The sequence below is a fragment of the Cyclopterus lumpus genome, chromosome 1 (genome assembly GCF_009769545.1).
Source record: "Cyclopterus lumpus isolate fCycLum1 chromosome 1, fCycLum1.pri, whole genome shotgun sequence".
NCBI classification, from domain to species: domain Eukaryota; kingdom Metazoa; phylum Chordata; class Actinopteri; order Perciformes; family Cyclopteridae; genus Cyclopterus; species Cyclopterus lumpus.
Genome location: NC_046966.1, coordinates 21,080,496 through 21,098,681, shown reverse-complemented (window position 1 = coordinate 21,098,681; position 18,186 = coordinate 21,080,496). Strand labels below are relative to the sequence as shown.

The 18,186-nt window shown below is 43.2% G+C and overlaps 1 protein-coding gene across 1 annotated transcript in view; it reads left to right on the top strand.

The window, feature by feature from the left end:
• Positions 1-1,359: 1,359 nt before the first annotated feature.
• Positions 1,360-18,186, top strand: part of mad1l1 (mitotic arrest deficient 1 like 1) — a 44,161-nt gene continuing 27,334 nt past the window's right edge. The window contains exons 1-15 of the mRNA XM_034544215.1: positions 1,360-1,472; positions 1,941-2,108; positions 2,213-2,353; positions 2,450-2,629; positions 2,734-2,858; positions 2,952-3,033; positions 3,453-3,583; positions 4,343-4,457; positions 4,901-4,962; positions 8,352-8,438; positions 9,208-9,352; positions 12,858-12,998; positions 13,928-13,984; positions 15,298-15,389; positions 15,576-15,666. Of these exons, the coding sequence (XP_034400106.1) occupies positions 1,965-2,108; positions 2,213-2,353; positions 2,450-2,629; positions 2,734-2,858; positions 2,952-3,033; positions 3,453-3,583; positions 4,343-4,457; positions 4,901-4,962; positions 8,352-8,438; positions 9,208-9,352; positions 12,858-12,998; positions 13,928-13,984; positions 15,298-15,389; positions 15,576-15,666 (1,593 nt within the window). The 5' untranslated portion in view covers positions 1,360-1,472; positions 1,941-1,964. The remainder of the gene's footprint in view (positions 1,473-1,940; positions 2,109-2,212; positions 2,354-2,449; positions 2,630-2,733; positions 2,859-2,951; positions 3,034-3,452; positions 3,584-4,342; positions 4,458-4,900; positions 4,963-8,351; positions 8,439-9,207; positions 9,353-12,857; positions 12,999-13,927; positions 13,985-15,297; positions 15,390-15,575; positions 15,667-18,186) is intronic.

The window sequence follows — 18,186 nt, the reverse complement described above, 5'->3', positions numbered from 1 at the left end:
TCACACCCCTCCACCCCAGACCCCCTTTTGGATCTCGCACAACCTTTAAAGAAACTGCTCTCTGTGGCTCCCTCTAGCTTTCATTCGGTGTGGCCCAGCTCTCTTTTCTCATAAATATTGGCGCAGGGAGGGCATCGGCTCTGACCTATTGACCTGCTGCTCTCCACGGGGGAACTTGGTGTGGTCATTTAGTAGTTGAAGCTCCTTCTACCTGGATAAGACAGCTAATGTCAAGGATGTAAAGGTGTTGCTGCTGACCACTTCCTTTGAACAGGAAGATGATGACATATAGCTCCTGGATAGATTGTTTTCTCCTTAAATAAGGGAGGTGAGTATTTGTACTTTCTTTTATTTCAGGTTATATTGTTTGCCACATAAGTTCAGAGGGGTTTGGGTTTGTCTTGTTGGCATTTGCCCACCCAGAGTTCTGACCTTTGAATCTAGTAAGCAATGTTTTATCCAAAGCGTGTAAATACATCCAACTGTTTGCACATACAGTGACCCGTTGGGACTTTGGGAAAGACATTTGGATGACTTCTATCTATGCATATCTACGTACTCCATGTTCTCTCTGCTTTTTCTCTGCTTACATAGCGGCTCTGTGTTTAGTATTCTCCTCTTACAAGTGGGGCCTTGGTCCTCTCTATGGATTCTGATGCCTCCGGCCATAACATCGTGGCTCAAAACAGCCTAGTTGCCATCTTCAAAACTAGGTTATGATTGCCACACTTGGGTCAATATGAATGTCAGTGCCAAATGAATGCCCCCCAGTGCTTTATCACTTTGCAATGTGGGCACAATACCCAGATATATGTGTCCACACTAACTGTGTACTTCCTTTTCATCAGCTTGCTGTTGTGCAGCTCCCTCACCATGCTGTGTTACACGCTGACTGATGAACAAAGCGGTGCTGCTCTCTGTGGGACAAACTATGCAACTACACGATGTCTATGACGTCACATACCTGCTTGTAGCCTGCGTACAGGTGCTAAGCTGATGATGAAAATGGTTTAGTATACAACATTATTCTAAAGTGTTTTTCCCCCCAATATATGTCAAAAGTGTTGTTGATGATGCTCTTCATTCCTTCACACCTGAGGATGCATTCATAGAGCCTAAATAATGTTTTGTCTCCTCATAAAAACGCATAAAACTCCCATAACAGCTCTTTTTGCTACGGCTTGAGGTCCAAAACCCTTACATACTTTTACCTGAATTAATTTTACCCATTTTCTGACGCATAAACGTGTGTTAAGATGTGTAAAAACAACTGTGTGACATTTCTCCTTCGTCTGAAGCGGTCTGAAACTGACACTCTCGCGATACGTAAAAGCATTCTCGCGATACTTCACGCATCTCATTTGAGCTAAACTGGAGGGATTTGTGTATGCAGTGTGTGCAGCTAGCGTGCTAGCAGTGCGAAGATAACTTCTCTAACGTTACTACTCTTCACAAAACAAGTCACTTCCGAGGTGAGGACTTATGCTTCAAAGAGATAACGGCATTCACGTAAATACTAGCCGGTCCTCGTAAGAGTGTGCGCGTGCTAGCACCTTCTGAATGTGTGTAGAAACAAACGTAGCGTTAGCACACACACACTTTAACCTAAATATAACTTAGCGCTACGACACAGGAGCAAGAACAACAGCTTGACACGGAGACAGACATTAAAACGTACCAGAACAACTTTAACGTTTATGTAGCGCCTACACATTAGCTTTTGTTTTAAGCTGCTAGCTTAACTCGGATAACTTGTGTTGTTGTTTGTGTTGGTGAACAAGGAAGCAGTTATTTATTGTTAGCTAACGGCTAGCCGTTGTCGTATTACAACGTTGACCTTTGACCCGTTGACCAGGATGATCTGTCCATGTATTAGCTGGCATGGCTATGTTGTGTTTCTATCACTGCTCTTATCTCTGAACCTTCCATGTGTGCATTAGGACACCAGTGACCCCAAAAACAAAATGGATTTAGAAGATGACACCACTGTTCTAACGACCTTGAAGTCCTTCAATTCCTTCATCAGCGGCAGTGAGCCTCCACAGCTGCTGTCGGAGCACTCGGCGGGGAATACACACCTGCAGAGTCGGTTCAAACGTAGCATGGAGGTATACAGAAACTGGCGGCTTCTCCAGTAAGCATTGCAAAGGCGGTGTTAACATGCAAAACCATCTGCACTGACTCTCTTGTGTCTCTCTCCCCCCCCCCATAGTTGTTGGAAGCAGCAGAGAAGGTTCAATCCAAGAACCGCTACCTTCAGTTGGACCAGGAGAAGAAGCAGATGGAGCTGAGTCACAAGCGAGCTCGATATGAACTCGAGAGGGCTGCGTCTGACCGCGCACGAGACTTGGAGGTACAGGTCTCACGCCTTTACACATTCCTATAAAGCAAAATGAACGTCGAAGACATTGGGTAAAGCTTGTATCTCACACTTTCTTTTATGCGACAGCATGAGGTTGACCGGAGGCAGGATCTCTTGGGACGAATTAAAAAGTTGGAGGAGAGGGAGACTGAGGAAGCTAAGAACCTATCGGAGCAGGTGGAGGGAAATCGTTCTCTACGCAAGAACCTGGACGGCCTGAACAGGAACCTGGAGGAGCGAGATACTAGACTGAACACCGCTAACCAGGTACACACACACACACACACACACACACACAAACATACACATTTACTGCATTTCTACTCTGGTCTCTTATTTTAAGTTGTCTTACTTCTGTAATCTGTTCCCAGACCATCAGTTCTTTGAAGGATGAGATCAGAGAGCTGAAGCAGAAGATTCAAAACCAAGACTCAACGGTTTCTGCTCAAACCCTTGAGAACCAGGAACTGCAGGAACAGTTGGATTTACAACGCAGGTACAGGCCCATACTGAGACCACCGACTTCATGCTGTACTGCGCATTGAAAAACACTGACCTAACACTTCTTTCTGCTTGGATTTATGATCAGGAAGCATCAGGAAGTCTCTCTGCTTTGCCAAAGTCTCCAAGCTGCACAGACCACCTGCTCAGAGCACATCATCAAGATTAAGGTTTGTTACACACAGTTGACATGACTGATGACTGATTGACGATCAGAAACCATGATATTGTATACAGCAGTATGGTGTACATGCTACTCAGAGTGAGTCGCATTATATCCCATATCATTACAAAATATAAACATTCTCAATGTCACATGTGTAGTTTATCATTTGAGTTATTGGACATGTGGTTTTTTTAATATTAGTTAGTTTTTTACTTTAAACAAATTATATTATGTTGGTTGGAAAAGTTGTTGTAATTTTTTTACACCTCCCTTTCTCACACATTTCTACGTGACACTATTTGAATAGCGTCATTCCAAGCTGCCCCTACGTGAAACAAAGGGCAGTGAATGCTTTTGCAGTGGACCCAATACACTTGTGCTGTTGGTATTCCCTTCAGCTCATTTCTCTTCTTGTTTTGTCAGGAGTTGGAGAGGCGTCTCGCACTCCAGGAGCAAGACTTCGCCATCGTGAAGAACATAAAGTCAGAGGTGGCCAAGGTCCCAGACCTGGAAAAGGATTTGAAGCGCCTCAGAGAAGATAATGCCTTTCTCAGGTCAAATAGATTTTTTACTGTTTAATTGCCTTTCAGTAGAATAGACAGGCTTTCACTTTTAAAGACTACGACCTGTGCTTCGAACCTCTTGGCATTTCAGCGTGACTTTGGGTCATCATGCTGCGCACTAGGAGGCGTCGGGTGACGTGTAACTCTTGAGGAGTGAAAGTGGGAGAAAAGTCGTGCCGCATGAGAAATGTTAAATCTCATCAAGAGGGAATGCAGAAACACGGCATTCGGTGCACATTGCATGCTCACGGTGGAATTTAAAGCATGAAACTCAATTTAATTTCTGAAGATAATGTATACAAAAACACAACTAGAATTCTGCTGAAGATATTGTGACTACATGGTCACACATCAAGACATTGTTAATTTTAAGTTCAAGCAATATCTTGTCGGAAAGTAAATTATCTAATAACACCTGTTGTCATCTATTGTTTATCCTCTGCAGTACTACGGTTGTGATTTTTCAGCTGAAAAAGTAGCGTAACAAAACAGAGTGAAATTACATAAATTGTTTTAATTTAGATTAATCCGATTTGATTCAAGGATGTTAATATTATCCAGTTATACATGTTTTATTTTTCATTGTGTGCTCATAGATGTAGTTTCTGTGAACTCTCGGACGGGTCATAATCATGTGTGAATGTAGCCGGGGATCAAAAGTATGCCATTTCTACATCAGATACTAAGTCCCAAGCCGTGAAGCTAATTTTGAGTTTTGTTTTTTTGCTCCTTCCCCTCTTGTCTGTCCAGGGAGAGCAGGGAGAATTGCAGCCTGTTGAAAGAGGAGGTGGAGGGGCTGAGGAGGAAGCTGGAGAGGATGGAGAAAACGAAGGAAGAGCTGGTGAATATGGAACTGGAGAAGGAGGTAAACCCCAGAGACTACGTGTAGTTGTGAGATTGTAAAGTGTTGTTGTTTTGGGCATTTCACTCTGTATAGTATCATCATCCCTTCCCACCACTCTTAACATGACTCCATCCACAATGAAGACATTAAACGTGAACCCACATTTGAGCTGACAGTCCAGATTCCTTTAGTTGATAATATTAGCTGATTACTCCAGATCTTATTTTTAAGCTGCATATTTGTGCGTTTCCTTTCTGGGTTGGAGTTTAAAATATTATCGTTGTAGTTGGATTTTATATATATATATATATATATATATATATATATATATATATATATATATATATATATATATATATATATATATAAAATATTTGTTGTTGGATTTTTATATCATTTATATATAATTTTTTTCTTGCACTTGCCTGCTGCCACATGTGACCTCATGTTTCCTGAATCCTTAGAGACTGTTGGACAAGCTCAAAGCCTGGGAAAACATCGGTCAATCTACTGGCCTCAACATAAGGTCAGACACGTTCATAGTGTGTCTGTGTGAGTGTGATTATGAAACAGAGGTAGCCATGCGTTTAGTTTTTTTACATTTTGACCAGTATATTTTGTTCATGAACTCTGAGTACCACTAGGTGGAGCTGTGGTCTCTCCAAATAAATGTGCCTCATCACTGTGGTTTGACTCCACCAGCCTGTATAGGTGTGCTTGTTTCATACCTGCGTGTGTGCATCCAGTCAAAACTGGTAATGAGAGAATGATTGCATGTTTCCTTGTGAGCGGTGGAGCAGATCCGACAGATTATAAACACTGCAGCCTTGTCCCTCGTATGCATGCATGCACATGTGCACGCTCACCATTTTCATGATGATTAACTCTGGCTGAAATGTAAACTGAATGTTAAATGAAAGCCATTTTGTGTGTGTGTGTGTGTGTGTCACCTCACACCATCCTCCAGGTTAGGAAGAAAAAAGTAAAACTGTTACGAAATGGAAGTATTTCCTCATGTAAGGTTTAATTCTGGGCTTGCGTAAAGTGTCATGGGAGCCGATAGCGTTTGTTAAATGTACAGTTATCAAGAGATCCGGGAGGATCACAGGAATGTAATACCAATCTCGGGTTAATATTGGCAATAATTTGTCCGGGCTGTACATAATTTTTCTGAAAAATCGCCTGTCAGACTAGGCTGTCACCCTGGGTGAATTGAGTTTAAAATCCTGAAAATTCAGGTCTTCAGACCCCCATGTCATTGGCTGCCTGAGTGCTTTTTGCTGGGGAAAAAACCCAAAACAAAACAACTGCATTGCACATACGCCTTCCAAAGGGGCATGTGTGAGGCTCATACTGAGTCAAGTAAAGGTTAATGCAGCTCGCGAATCAACAGTTAGAAACACCTTCCAGCTGTTTTGTTTTTTTTACCGTTTCCTAAATGGCCAACTTTAATTATCAGGATGTTGTTTTCCTGGGATGTGGAGTTAAAATGGAAAGCGAGAGTTGTTTCCTTTTTAGCAGTCTGTTCACCTTAATTTCACCGAGTGCAACACTGCGAGTATCGACTCTGATCTGTGCGTCAGTGGCATTTTGTGATTGCCTTTTTGCGCGTACGTTTTTATGCGTTTAATGAGAAGGGGAAGGAATGGTGGCGTGAGGGAAATTGGATCTGGATTTGTGTCTGTATGCCTTTTTTTGTTTGTTTTTATGGAGTTTAAATTATCAGCACATTTCTATAGAGAAGTAAGTTAAGTGACGTGATGTCGTCCCAGTGCCAGTAATGTAGCAGCGCCTGAATGAATACTGACATCAAAACAAAGCCTCATCTGAGAGCTCACGTCCGTCATTAAATATGAAACTTTTGTATTAGGCTGGCGGCATTTTTGCACACGAGTGCGTATTTTTGTGTTTTATTGATTTTGTTAAATTCCTCTGGCGGCACCGTGAGTAATTCCTCACAACTGCGAGCTACCGATGCGTCGTACTTTTTTCTTTAGTTTTGCTTTAGTTCACATTATTATAAACTCCTCTTTTGTTGTCGCTGTTCATTAGCGGCGTGAAAAGAATACGTCGTGCAGCCGCCCGGTAACGAGGGGCAAACACATCGGTTTCGTCTCATGCAACACAGGATTTGGCCATTTGTTTTGCCACACAGAGAGAAGAAGAAGAAGGAGAAGGAGAAGTTTTGGACAGAAGTTGCCCCTCCTAACAACAATCAGTGCCTGGCGGAGGAGGCGAGCCTCACTCGCAGCTTGAATTTGCCAGCAGTTGGCCGGCTGCCTGTGTTTATTTCCTTTCCTTCTGTCACACAGGCGGATAACATTGTGTTGCTTGTGTGTGCACCCGTGTGGTTGACAATTGAATGTAAGAGTGACAGAAAAAGGATTGAAAATATTTTTTGGGGGGGAAAATAAGGCTGGTAAGTGGACTCCCAAAACCTCGACGGGGACGGACGTCGGAAATTATTTGAGGTTTTTTATGAATTAATTTTTTTCAGTTATGTTTCCGCCGGCTAAAGAGACTTTGCACTGTTTTGGTGCGTTTTGTGTCTCTAAGAAAAGAAAGAAATACAGATTGAGGTGTTAATTTGTGTGTTTGTGTACACCATGCATCTTGTGAGTCTTGGTCTGGTTTCCCCACAAAAATAGTTTTTGACATTTTTCTTTTCATGCATAGCAACTCCTCCTGCTCCCAAAGTTCTCCAAAAGTTACAAAGTTTTGTCTTTCATCTCCCCAAGTTTCTGTCTGAGCTTTAATATTTTGTTTCCTAAAATGGTAAAGCTTGAATAATGTTAATTTGCAGCCATTTTTAATTGATCAAGTAAAAATGCCAAACGACCGCGTCCATCTTCCAAACACTAAAGTGTGTGTGTGTGTGTGTGTGTGTGTGTGTGTGTGTGTGTGTGTGTGTGTGTGTGTGTGTGTGTGTGTGTGTGTGTGTGTGTGTGTGTGTGTGTGTGTGTGTGTGTGTGTGTGTGTGTGTGTGTGTGTGTGTGTGTGTGTGTGTGTGTGTGTGTGTGTGTGTGTGTGTGTGTGTGTGTGTGTGTGTGTGTGTGTGTGTGTGTGTGTGTGTGTGTGTGTGTGTGTGTGTGTGTGTGTGTGTGTGTGTGTGTGTGCAAAGCCTGACTTCGGCACAGTTTAATCGTAAGAAGGAGGGAAACATTTGGTGGAAATGTTGTTTTGAATTGCACTTGCAAGTTTGAAAGGTAAAACATAATTTGCTGCGTTGTCTATGAAAAACACTTCTTACACTTAAAACAAGACTCTGGAATCACTTCACACTTAAGTGCGTGCTTTAGAAACTGGACTCTTTTTTTTTTTTGGTCAACCTTGACAGCTCAGCCTTTTCTTTCCATATGAATAAATATATATTTATGTAACTCTGACCTCCTGTCTCATAATGTTGGGTTGCACTTCAGAGCTGTTTTCAGGCGTGAACTAAGCGCCCCTAATGTACACCCATTTCACCAGAGATAAAGAGATAATGGCATTCGCTTTCTTTTGGACAGATCCATAGTAACGGCCAGGATTTTAGAGTTTGGAGGTCGTGTGGTGCATCTCTGTTAGAGTATGTGACCTTCTGCTTAGTTGCATTCCCATTGTGTTTGTGTGTGTGTGTGTTGTGTAATCTGTCAATCTCTCCCATGGAGTGAGTTTGTTTTGCAGAACTGTGACCAGTATTTAGCCCACTATCCTCCTCATCTCCCCCACTGCTGCTCGTGTCATTTTATTTCCCAGCTCCCCACAGGCCGAATAACAAAAGAATATGAAAGCACTGCCGTTTCCATCTATTCTCCGTCCTTTGCTGCTCTCTCAGTCGGATTGATTTTTCATTGTGTGTGTGTGTGTATGTCTGCGCGTACGCATGTGTATGCTAACTGTTCTCTCTGTGTGTGTGTGTGTGTTTGTTCATAGGAAACCAGAGGATCTGTCCAGGGAGGTGATTCAGATGCAGCAGATAGAAATTTCCCTGAAAGAGCAGAACTACACTCTCAACAGCCGGTAACGCACACTTCTTAACACACACACTCACACAAAATCCCTCTCCTCTCTGCCTTCAGACTTTTTCCCCCTGCTCTCTGCCCCCCTCTCCCCAACCCCCTCCATGTATCTTTTAGAGCGTATCTCTGAGAAGTCCTTAATTGTCACAAAGTTAATTAAACTGGTCCTGATTCTGATGGCACTCCTGACAGTAACCACTGGTGTGTGTGAAGGATTGTGAGTGAGAGAGGGGGGAATTCACTAATTAAACTTGTCCTGTTTAGGCAGAGGTGATGTCTGTAGGGAGGGCTGCGTGCACGCTCTGCTGTAATCACGCCGCGGCTCAGTCCGGCAAAGAAAGCTTTCATTAGCTAACGAGCGTCTCTCTTCTGCTCAGCGTATTGGGCTCATTATGAAATATTAGAAACGTCAGAATGGGGGAGCGCCGGGTGTTGGATGGAGGGGTCATGAAGGGCGCTTGTGGTATAATTATTGTCCTATTGATCAGACCTGGCAGGCAAGTCGCTGCTGCAAATACTTTTGCGGGCCGCCGTCGTCTGGGAGTTATTTGTTGTCGGGCAAGATATCGGCGAGGAGGTATTGTTCCGAATGAATTGATTCTCTCGAATCGTCTGAACATTCAGGACTAGACGACCTGTTCTCCCTGGTTCCCTGCCACCTGTTATTAACACACACACACGCACACACACACACACACACACTACCCGACTCACACTTTATTTTATTCATTTTTTTTCCTTTCTCCGGTCATTCCTCCCCGGTGCGCCAGCGTGAGGAGCGTGGAGCATTCGCAGTCTGAGCTCCGCGCCGAGCTTTCCCAGCAGCGCGGCAAGGCTCTGGAGGAGCAGAAGAAGAGGGAGGCGCAGGACGCTCTCGTCCGCCGTCTGCAGAAGAGGGTGCTGCTGTTGACCAAGGTGCCCCCCCCGACAAAACACACACAAAAACGCACACAAACACAGAAATGCAGACACGTTAACGAGCGTTCGGACGCTGGCGACGGGACGTTTCCACCGCCACCCGATGCCAGAATTTCAATTTAACCAATCTGTGCCTGCAACTGAGTCTTGGCTTGCCTGTGAAAACAAACTCACTCAAACTGTTTGGCTGCTAAGTGACTTTTTCCTACTTTATATTTCATTAAAATATGGCCAACGACTAAAATAGTGTTATAATAAAATGGCTTCCGCACTCTTAAAGCAGTACAATAAAGTATTTTGTGTCTATGTAACAAGTTGAATGATAAGATTTGCACACATGCAGTGTAGAAGAAGAGATCATATGGAAGTCATTTAATAATCTGAATGTTTGCGTTTTTTCCAATTATTTTTCCAAAATCATGACTTTGATTATTGATAATAATAATTTGTTCACGTGATCTAAACATTTAAAAGGTGTATTGTCAGATACGTGCACAAAGTATGATTTAAGACCAATCTGAACAAATGTGGCATCTATTTTTTTAATTTTATTTTTTTAGTTATGGTTTTTGGGTACATATAGGTTACCTGAGGGGATCATAAAGGCCCTTGAATCTCAAGGCCAGCACTGAATTCCTAATCCGCCTTTTACCCCCCTTCTGAACTCTGATTGGTCGATGAAAGTCATGTGCCTCCTCTATCTATTTATCTATCTATCTTGCTTCCACCCGCTCTGCAGTTCCTGACTAGACCTCCCCGTGATATCGATTTCTCACTGTGTGTAATTCCGGAGGTCAACATACTCAGTCTGTTAGTACACAAATCACATACACACACACACACACACACGCTCTGAGACACCACCATAACTTAGAGCTACAGGTACGCTGGAAATATGACTCGGCCCAAGATTGATTTGGCAGGAACCGCGTTCTACAATTTTCACTTCACCGAGCATTCAGAGGACGTTGTTTACCATCCAGACACGATGGAGTGAAAGCAAATGTCTGTTTTAGTCGCTGTGCCGACGATAGCCGATCATATTAAAAGTAGATTTAGTCTTTTAAGTTTTCTTTCTCACGAATGTAATTAATTTGCTTTTATTATTGTATTATAACAACACAGCTGAAGCTATCATTACCGTTACTTTCTAGCCTCTTTCTGCATGTTTTCACATCTTGATTTTTAAGATGTAGACATTTTTATACGCCGTGCAATAACAAAAGAATGAATGAATACATTTGCTTTCTGCCCAAGTAGGAAATAAAAACAGAAGAAAGCTGCAAATCCGAATGGACTTGAACTACAAATCCATTGACAAAGTTGTTTGTCAACTAGTCGAGTGATCGACCAACCGCTTGAGCTCTATACAGATCTCCTGTCACACACACACACACACACACACACACACACACACACACCAGTGGGAGTGACTGTAGCCACGCTTTGGCTCACAGATCAATGGTGATCGAGTGCCCTGCTCGGCTGCATCTCGACAGCAGGTTGTTAAGGAAGCGGAGAAAGAGAACAAATGTCATCCTTCCCTCTCCGCCACAAGGCTGCGACTCCTTTTTTGCCCCCCCCCCCCCCCCCCCCCCATGTTTCTTGGAAATATACTTCAGCGGGGACAGACTCGCTGACCCGTTCGGGAGGCACCGGCGCATCTCCCCAACGCACGAGATAAAACGGGTCGACACAAAAGCAATTTAAAGAAATGGATGATGAAAACGGTAATGATGGTTTTATCGGCCTGTCTCCCCCGCTCCCCTGTTTTGTTTGCTTTTTAAAATTAGAGTTTTTATCAGAGAGGACCCGGCAGATTTTTGATTTAGATTGGGTGAATTTCATTGCACGTTAATAGACCGTAAATAGCCAGAGGGCCTCGCTGGTTCGAATTGGCAGCATGCACTCATACACACTGACCTCTAAATGCGTCTGTACCATTTTGACTTCTGTTCAGTCTGTTTTTAAACAAACCCGACTGAGTCGTCGTCGAAGTGATTACGGCGGTCTCGGTTTTGGCTCCGCGCAGGCCGAATCTGATTAGGGTAATCACGGTTTGTTTTCAGATGCAAGCCTACGAGCTAATACGATCATTCTACATCCAGGAATTACAAGGTGCTTTCAAGTCGTTTAACAAAAAAAAAAAAAGACGGCGCTGCTCGGCAATCCACATATATTAGCTGCAATACTCACTTGCCGGTATTTATTACCTGAGTTTTAATACACGTCCCCAAATTAGCCCCGGTACTAATGGACTCCTGAGCTTTCATTGACCCTCACAAATTCAAGGATGGTCCTAAGCAGCCCGGCAGTTTGTGTGATGTTTATTAAAAAGCTTGACCGCCACAAAAGGCACGCCTGCTTTGCTTTATAATGGGGAGCAGACCGGCGTGGCGAAGGGATTGAAGGAGGGGGGGGGGGGGGGGGCGTCATCAAAACAGTCTGACTGACGGTGAATCAGCATTGCCAAACGGGCCGTTTGCCCATTTTTTTAAACATATTAAATCTCTCTCATGTTGCCAGGCAACCAGTACAAATTTGCCACGTAACGCATTAATTCAACGTACTAATCATTTTTTATTACTGTTGCAAGTTAAAATGTTGTGTCGGGTACGTGCTTCACTCAATTTCTTAAATTGTTAATTAATAAGTGGTATTTTAAAGTGTCACAGATGATTAACCGGTGGACGATAGCATTGTTGCTTCCTAATATACATATGGTAATTGGTAAAAGTATAAACTTAGTGCAGTATGCACTTTTCCTTTCTGTAAATTGAGCGTGTGTGTGTATATGTATATGTGTGTGTATGTATATATATATATATATATATATATATATATATATATATATATATATATATTAATAAAAAAAAGAGCATAGAAGACTAGTTATTGAAAGTTGAACTTGAAGAAAGTTTAACTATTAAGGAACGTCAGTCCGATGGAAGTTGAGGATGTTTTCATTCTCTCTTAAAAGAGAAGCACCCGTCTGATGTGTTGATTAAGTAAAACGTCTTTCATTCCAGTATTTAAATGACCTCATATAAGCGAGATGAGGCGGCGTGATATTATATGCTTTATTTCCCCCGTAAGGCGGGTCAGATTTAATTTAAAATGTATTATTTATCCTTCATCTACAAAGACCCCGGGTGAGCACGGCAGTAACGCTCCGCTCGCCACGGCGTTGGATGAGAAAGGCGCAGCTGCCTCGTACTTTGTTCCTCATTTACAAAGGCATTTGCCCGTCATATTAACACACCAAACGGGCACGCAAACTCAACGCGGACAAATCGGAAAGAACATCAAAGGGCTTTTAAATATTCTCATTTCGCTCCCACTGTTACACGGAAACATTACACGACGGATGGCAACACAGTCTGCTAAGCCGTGACTCGTTTCCTCCTTGGCGCCATGGCAATGTGTTAAGTGTACTGCAGGATTTCCTTTTTGTAGTGTTGTGTTTAATATATATGTGTGTGTGTGTGTGTGTGTGTTACAGGAGCGTGATGGTATGCGTGCCATACTGGAGTCCTATGACAGCGAGCTGGCACCCACTGAGTACTCTCCTCAACTCGGCAAACGGCTCAGGGAGGCAGAGGACGTGCTGCAGAGGACCCAGAGCCACAATGCAGAGATGGAGGTGTGTGTGCAGGCTTGTAAACACACACACACAATGTTCAACATGCAGCACTCACTTCTGCGCCTCGAAGCTGCCGGACAGTTTATTTTGCGTGTCTCTGTCGAGTGACACTTTGCTCACAGCTAACGGCGCTGTAAATGTGAGACACTCGGCTGTTCCTCGTCGACGCGCTCGGCGCTCCAGCTTCGTGGGACGAATTGACAGATATTTGTGCTGAAATCTGATAAAACTGCACTTGTGGCGCACGGGGGTGGGGGCACTAGAACGGAAATGAGACGAGGATAAAGTGTCATTGTTTCAAAACTGAATGAAATTCACACTTTTGGAAAGAATATGGTTGCCGCTGCCTCCGTTCCCCTCATATCCTCTGTTGTTTCTGTCAATACTGTATATCAGCAGGATGAGGCCACGAAGCCCTTTTTAAAAAAAATGGTATGGCTATGCTCTTGAAGACAGCCGTGGCTAGAGGCACTGGGTTTTTAGGTTGTGTGTCCGTCTGGTCTATTCTTGTGAACGTGATATCCCAAAAATGGTTTACAAACGTCCACCTGGACACGAGGATGAACTGATAAGAATTTGGTGGTCTGAGGTCAAAGGTCACTGTGACCTTGCGTCCGTCCCTCTTTCGTGAAAAGCGATATCTCAGGAATGCCTCGAGAGGTTTTATTCAAATGTGTCACGGACATCCACTTGGAATCAAGGATGAACTGATGGGAATTTGGTGGTCAAAGGTCACTGATCTCTGGGAGAACTCAAGAAATGCTTATTATGACAATTTCACACGCATTTAAAATAAGATCTAGTGATGAAATGAAGACATTTTGGACACGCATACAGTAGACTGTTAACTGCAGCATGACTGGTTTGCGGAGGCTGTAATTCTAGTTTTCTTCCCTTCTTGTTGTGTCCTTTTTTTTGTTTGTTTTCAGGGCCAGCTGACTAAAGCACAGGAGGAGACGGGGACTTTGAAACTGCAGCTGCAAACAGTAAGTGTACATGTACACTCGCACACTCCCACGCTGGCTATTAGCAGCTTTTTATTCAGTGAGGTACAGACAAAACATCCTGTTTTCCTACATTGTTTAACATATTTGCCCCTAATTAACTTCTATTTGTTCCCCACCCGTTACTAACAACAAAAACAAAATAATCAAGGATGCAACAACTAAAAGGTGTATTAAATCTATAGAAATCTTAATTGGTACTTCATGATTAGTTATTGTAACCTCAGCTCTTAGCGCTCAAGGTGTCTCCCGTACCTTTTGTAGCCTTTTAATCCTGGCAGGTGTAGTTGGACTTTCTGTGAGTCAAAGACTGGAAAACGCTGGAATACGTCTGTGACTGACGTGCTGATTTCTTCCAGTGGGCCAAACGATGAAGTCAGTCCCGTAGACCTTTTCAAAGGGACAGTCCTATTTACTACCTGGATTTGTATGTATGGCATTAGTAAGATGGCTTTCCTGCTCCAGAGTACCGGCTCTTCTCTTGCATCCCGTCATAAGTGGCACTAAGTGACAGGCGACAGCGGTAGAGCTCACTGAGGTGTCTGGAGCTCGCTAATATATGTATATATGTGTGTGTGTGTGTGTGTGTGTGTGTGTAATCAAACCCTAAACTATGAAAATGATATACCATCTTGTATATGTGTTCTGAATCGATATGAGGAATGACAAGATGATATATAATTTTCATAATTTAGGGTTTGATTACTGAAGCGTTACAGAAAAGTAGACTGCTTTTTAAAATATAACCGGGATAAAGAAGAGTTGTCATGTGGGACCTAGACTCCCGGACACACTCTGTGATTCTGTCTTGTTCTCCGATCTCCCTTCTTTTCATGGCTCCTTGTTGCCGAGGAGACATCAACACAGCCATGGCAATGAATATTGACGCGTGAAATCCACCTGTCTGGTATAGCAGTAATTACTTCTACGTCTGGGAGGGAGGATGAGCTGCGAGACGGGCAGATGCTCTCTGAAAAAGAGGAAAATGGGTGTGCAAATGAAAATGAGAGGCTAATTGCAGAGTGGAGAGCGAGATTGAGGCAATACACAGACGGACTTTAAAAAAAAAAAAAAAAAAAAAAAACGTACTCTGGCAACAAGATGGGGACATCGTTAAATGGAAAAAACGAGTCGGTGGGCTAATGGTGTATAAATGATACGTCTGTTTGTCTGGAGCCCTGTCTCGAAAAGATAGCAGCACACTGGAGTCCTCGGGCTGTATCTGCTTCTGCAAGGCACACAGGCAAAGGTGATCTGAGGCCTATCTTCTTCATCTTCATCATCTTCTGTCTCAGGTGCAGCTGGAGCTGGAGTCTCTCAAGAAGCAGCAGGCCTCTGCTTCTGATGGCAACACTTTAGCGACCAAAGAAGAGGTCAATATTCTCAGGTAGTTAGAACACACACCTTTTACAACCAATTCAACACCTGAGACATGAAAGATTAATGCATGTATGAGTGTGGAAAATATACTAGGGTGGATTAACTATGTGCAGAGCTGGATTAATTTACTGGGTCAACAATTTGCATAGTCGTCATAACAATAAACGTGTGTGTGTGTTTGTGCATTTTTCAGACAGAAAATTGAAGATTTGGAGGCAGAGCGCCAGCGTTTGGAGGAGCAGAACAACATTCTGGAGATGAGACTGGAGAGACACAACCTACAGGTAGGCCACTTCCTGGCGGCATTTTTTTTTCTTCTTCTTTTCCTTTTTATGTGATGGATTTACTCGATCTGGCACAAAGGAACCAATTTGAAATCCCCAAGGGCAGCAGCCGAACCCGTATGGCAGTGTAGATTGATTCACACAAACACTCGCCATATCTGACAGTTTTTAAAGTACAATTGGACCCGTGTGTGTTTTCATTTATTTTATTTTATTTTTTTAAATTTTTTTTAACGTTCTGCTTTGTTAGTTGAAGGGATTAGACTGGCTGGAATTAAATTAATCCTTGTTGGTAGCCACCCTTAACATCTCTCACACAAACACACACACATGCATGTCTGTGTGCATCTAATCCAGCTACTTTCAACTTGCAAAGTTACTTAATGAACTCCTTAAGTTATCCTCGATCCCTTCTCCTTTTTAAATTGTGTGTGTGTGTTTCTCATCTCAGTCAGGTCCTCTTAACTCCTCTGACTCATACTGTACCAAACTAAGCCTACCAGGGCACTTTAATGAGTGTGTGTGGGCAAGCGCGTTGGTTCCATTTAGCCGCGGGGTGAATGAAATTCATGTGTCCTCAAGCATGACCACCACTTTTAAGGCAATTGGCAAGGTGTGTGTGTGTGTGTGTGTGTGTGTGTGTGTGGTCTCAAGGTTGCGCGGTCAATGGATCAGGTCAGTTCGTGGGAGTAATTTCATGACTCCTCCATGGTCTAATGCGCACAAAGAGACCTCTACATCAGACCGAGTGACTGAATGGCGAAGCGTTTTGAAAAGGAGAAATGGATGCCTGAATGAAAAAAAGGCATGAAAGAGGTGGAGAATTTGAATGCTTGAATGACTTTTTTTTTTCTCCATCATATCGGCTCGCATGTCAGATTGTTGTAGCGTAACCCGTCGTCTCCGCCCCGTCTTTTATATTGAGATCACACTGACGAGTGTGACTTGTCAACCGCTCGGATTACCGGCGTAATGAGACTCTTGCTCCATCATCCCCGCCAGAGATCTGACAGGAGGCACCCCTGAGACGTTCTGATATCAGTCATCTGCATTACAAGTGTGTGTCTATTGTGCAATAGACATTTATTGAATTTAAAGAGATGCAACCAATGCGTCGGATTCAATCATCAGGGAGCTATGGCAGTGGAACATTTTTCATGCTAAGATTATGCAACCAGAAGTATCATCGCAAATGGCATTATGACATTCTTCCATGAAGCTTTGTAGTACTTCTGTCAGATGTATATATAACTAACTCTAAGTCACTACTACTGTATTAGAATCACTTCACATGGCGACTCCTGGCTGCAAAAAGTCTATAAGACGATGGTCCCACTTCTCATTTATTACCTCAGTAATAAAGAAAATAACATTGTAAACAAGAGTTTACGCTCTAGTTTAAAGTGTTCTTCAATACAGCATGACGTTCATTTTAGTAAATTCTGGTTTCATTTAGAGTAAAATAGATCATGAAGCGGGGCATGCTTTAGGGGCGGGGCTGCCTTGTGATTGACCGGTCGCTACTGCTCCCAGAGGCGTATGCGACATCTCCGCATCACTCCCCCGGAGTCCCAAATATGGTCACTTCCGTTCACTTGTTGCAAGAAACAAAGATGGCTACAGTCGAAATGCCAAATTCCAGTCCACAAACCAGTGGATGGGCGTCACGACGACGACCGTCCACTTTTTCTCTCCAGTCACGTGGGTACAAAACTGAAATGAAACCTTCGTCGCAGGCCGATCTAATTGTCGGTCTTCTCACTGCCAGTCGTGTGAAATGCATCGTCTCGCTCGGTTATCAGCAACGCATGAAAGCCGGACACGAGCTCCAGCATGCAAGCTGTGATTTGCAACATGAAATTATATAAATAATACCAATACCAATTGGGTGTAATTATCTTCTGGGTTTGCAAACTGCAGTGGTCCTGCATTGTAAGAGTTGTCACTGTCTTCTGATGCACGGTTGCTGCTGTTGGTCATGCCGACTAATGAGTTGGTGGAATGTCAACATTAAGATTTAAAGCGTGCGTGTATGGGAAGGAGCAGAACTGCAAAGCTTTCATCTTTATTTTTTATTTCCAGAACTACATAGCCAGCCTTCTTTTTTTCTTTCTTTCTTCCAAACATTCATTACAGACAAGTAAACACATTAGAGTCCTGTTTGTGTTTCCACCACCTACTCGCTGAACGTGGAGGCTTTATGAGACGGCTTTAGGTGCTACCAGTTGTTGTTTTGTGGCGAGAAAAATCTAAACCTGATGAATTCTCGCTCGCTGGGCTAAAACGGTGACGGTGGAGATTTCAAGGGTGCTTTTTTTTTAAAAGATGTTCGCTCCAAATATGTCTTGACGTGGCCGTCTTAAAGAAAGGCAGTCGACGTTCGGTCTTATGAGGAACAATACCGGCGCTCCTCGGTGTGCGTTTCGTCTTACTTTAGAGTGCTCCTCTTTCTGCTGAGAAATCCTGTACATCATCACGGCTTCAACAACGGCTATTAAGTAGTCTTATGTCGTTCTATTC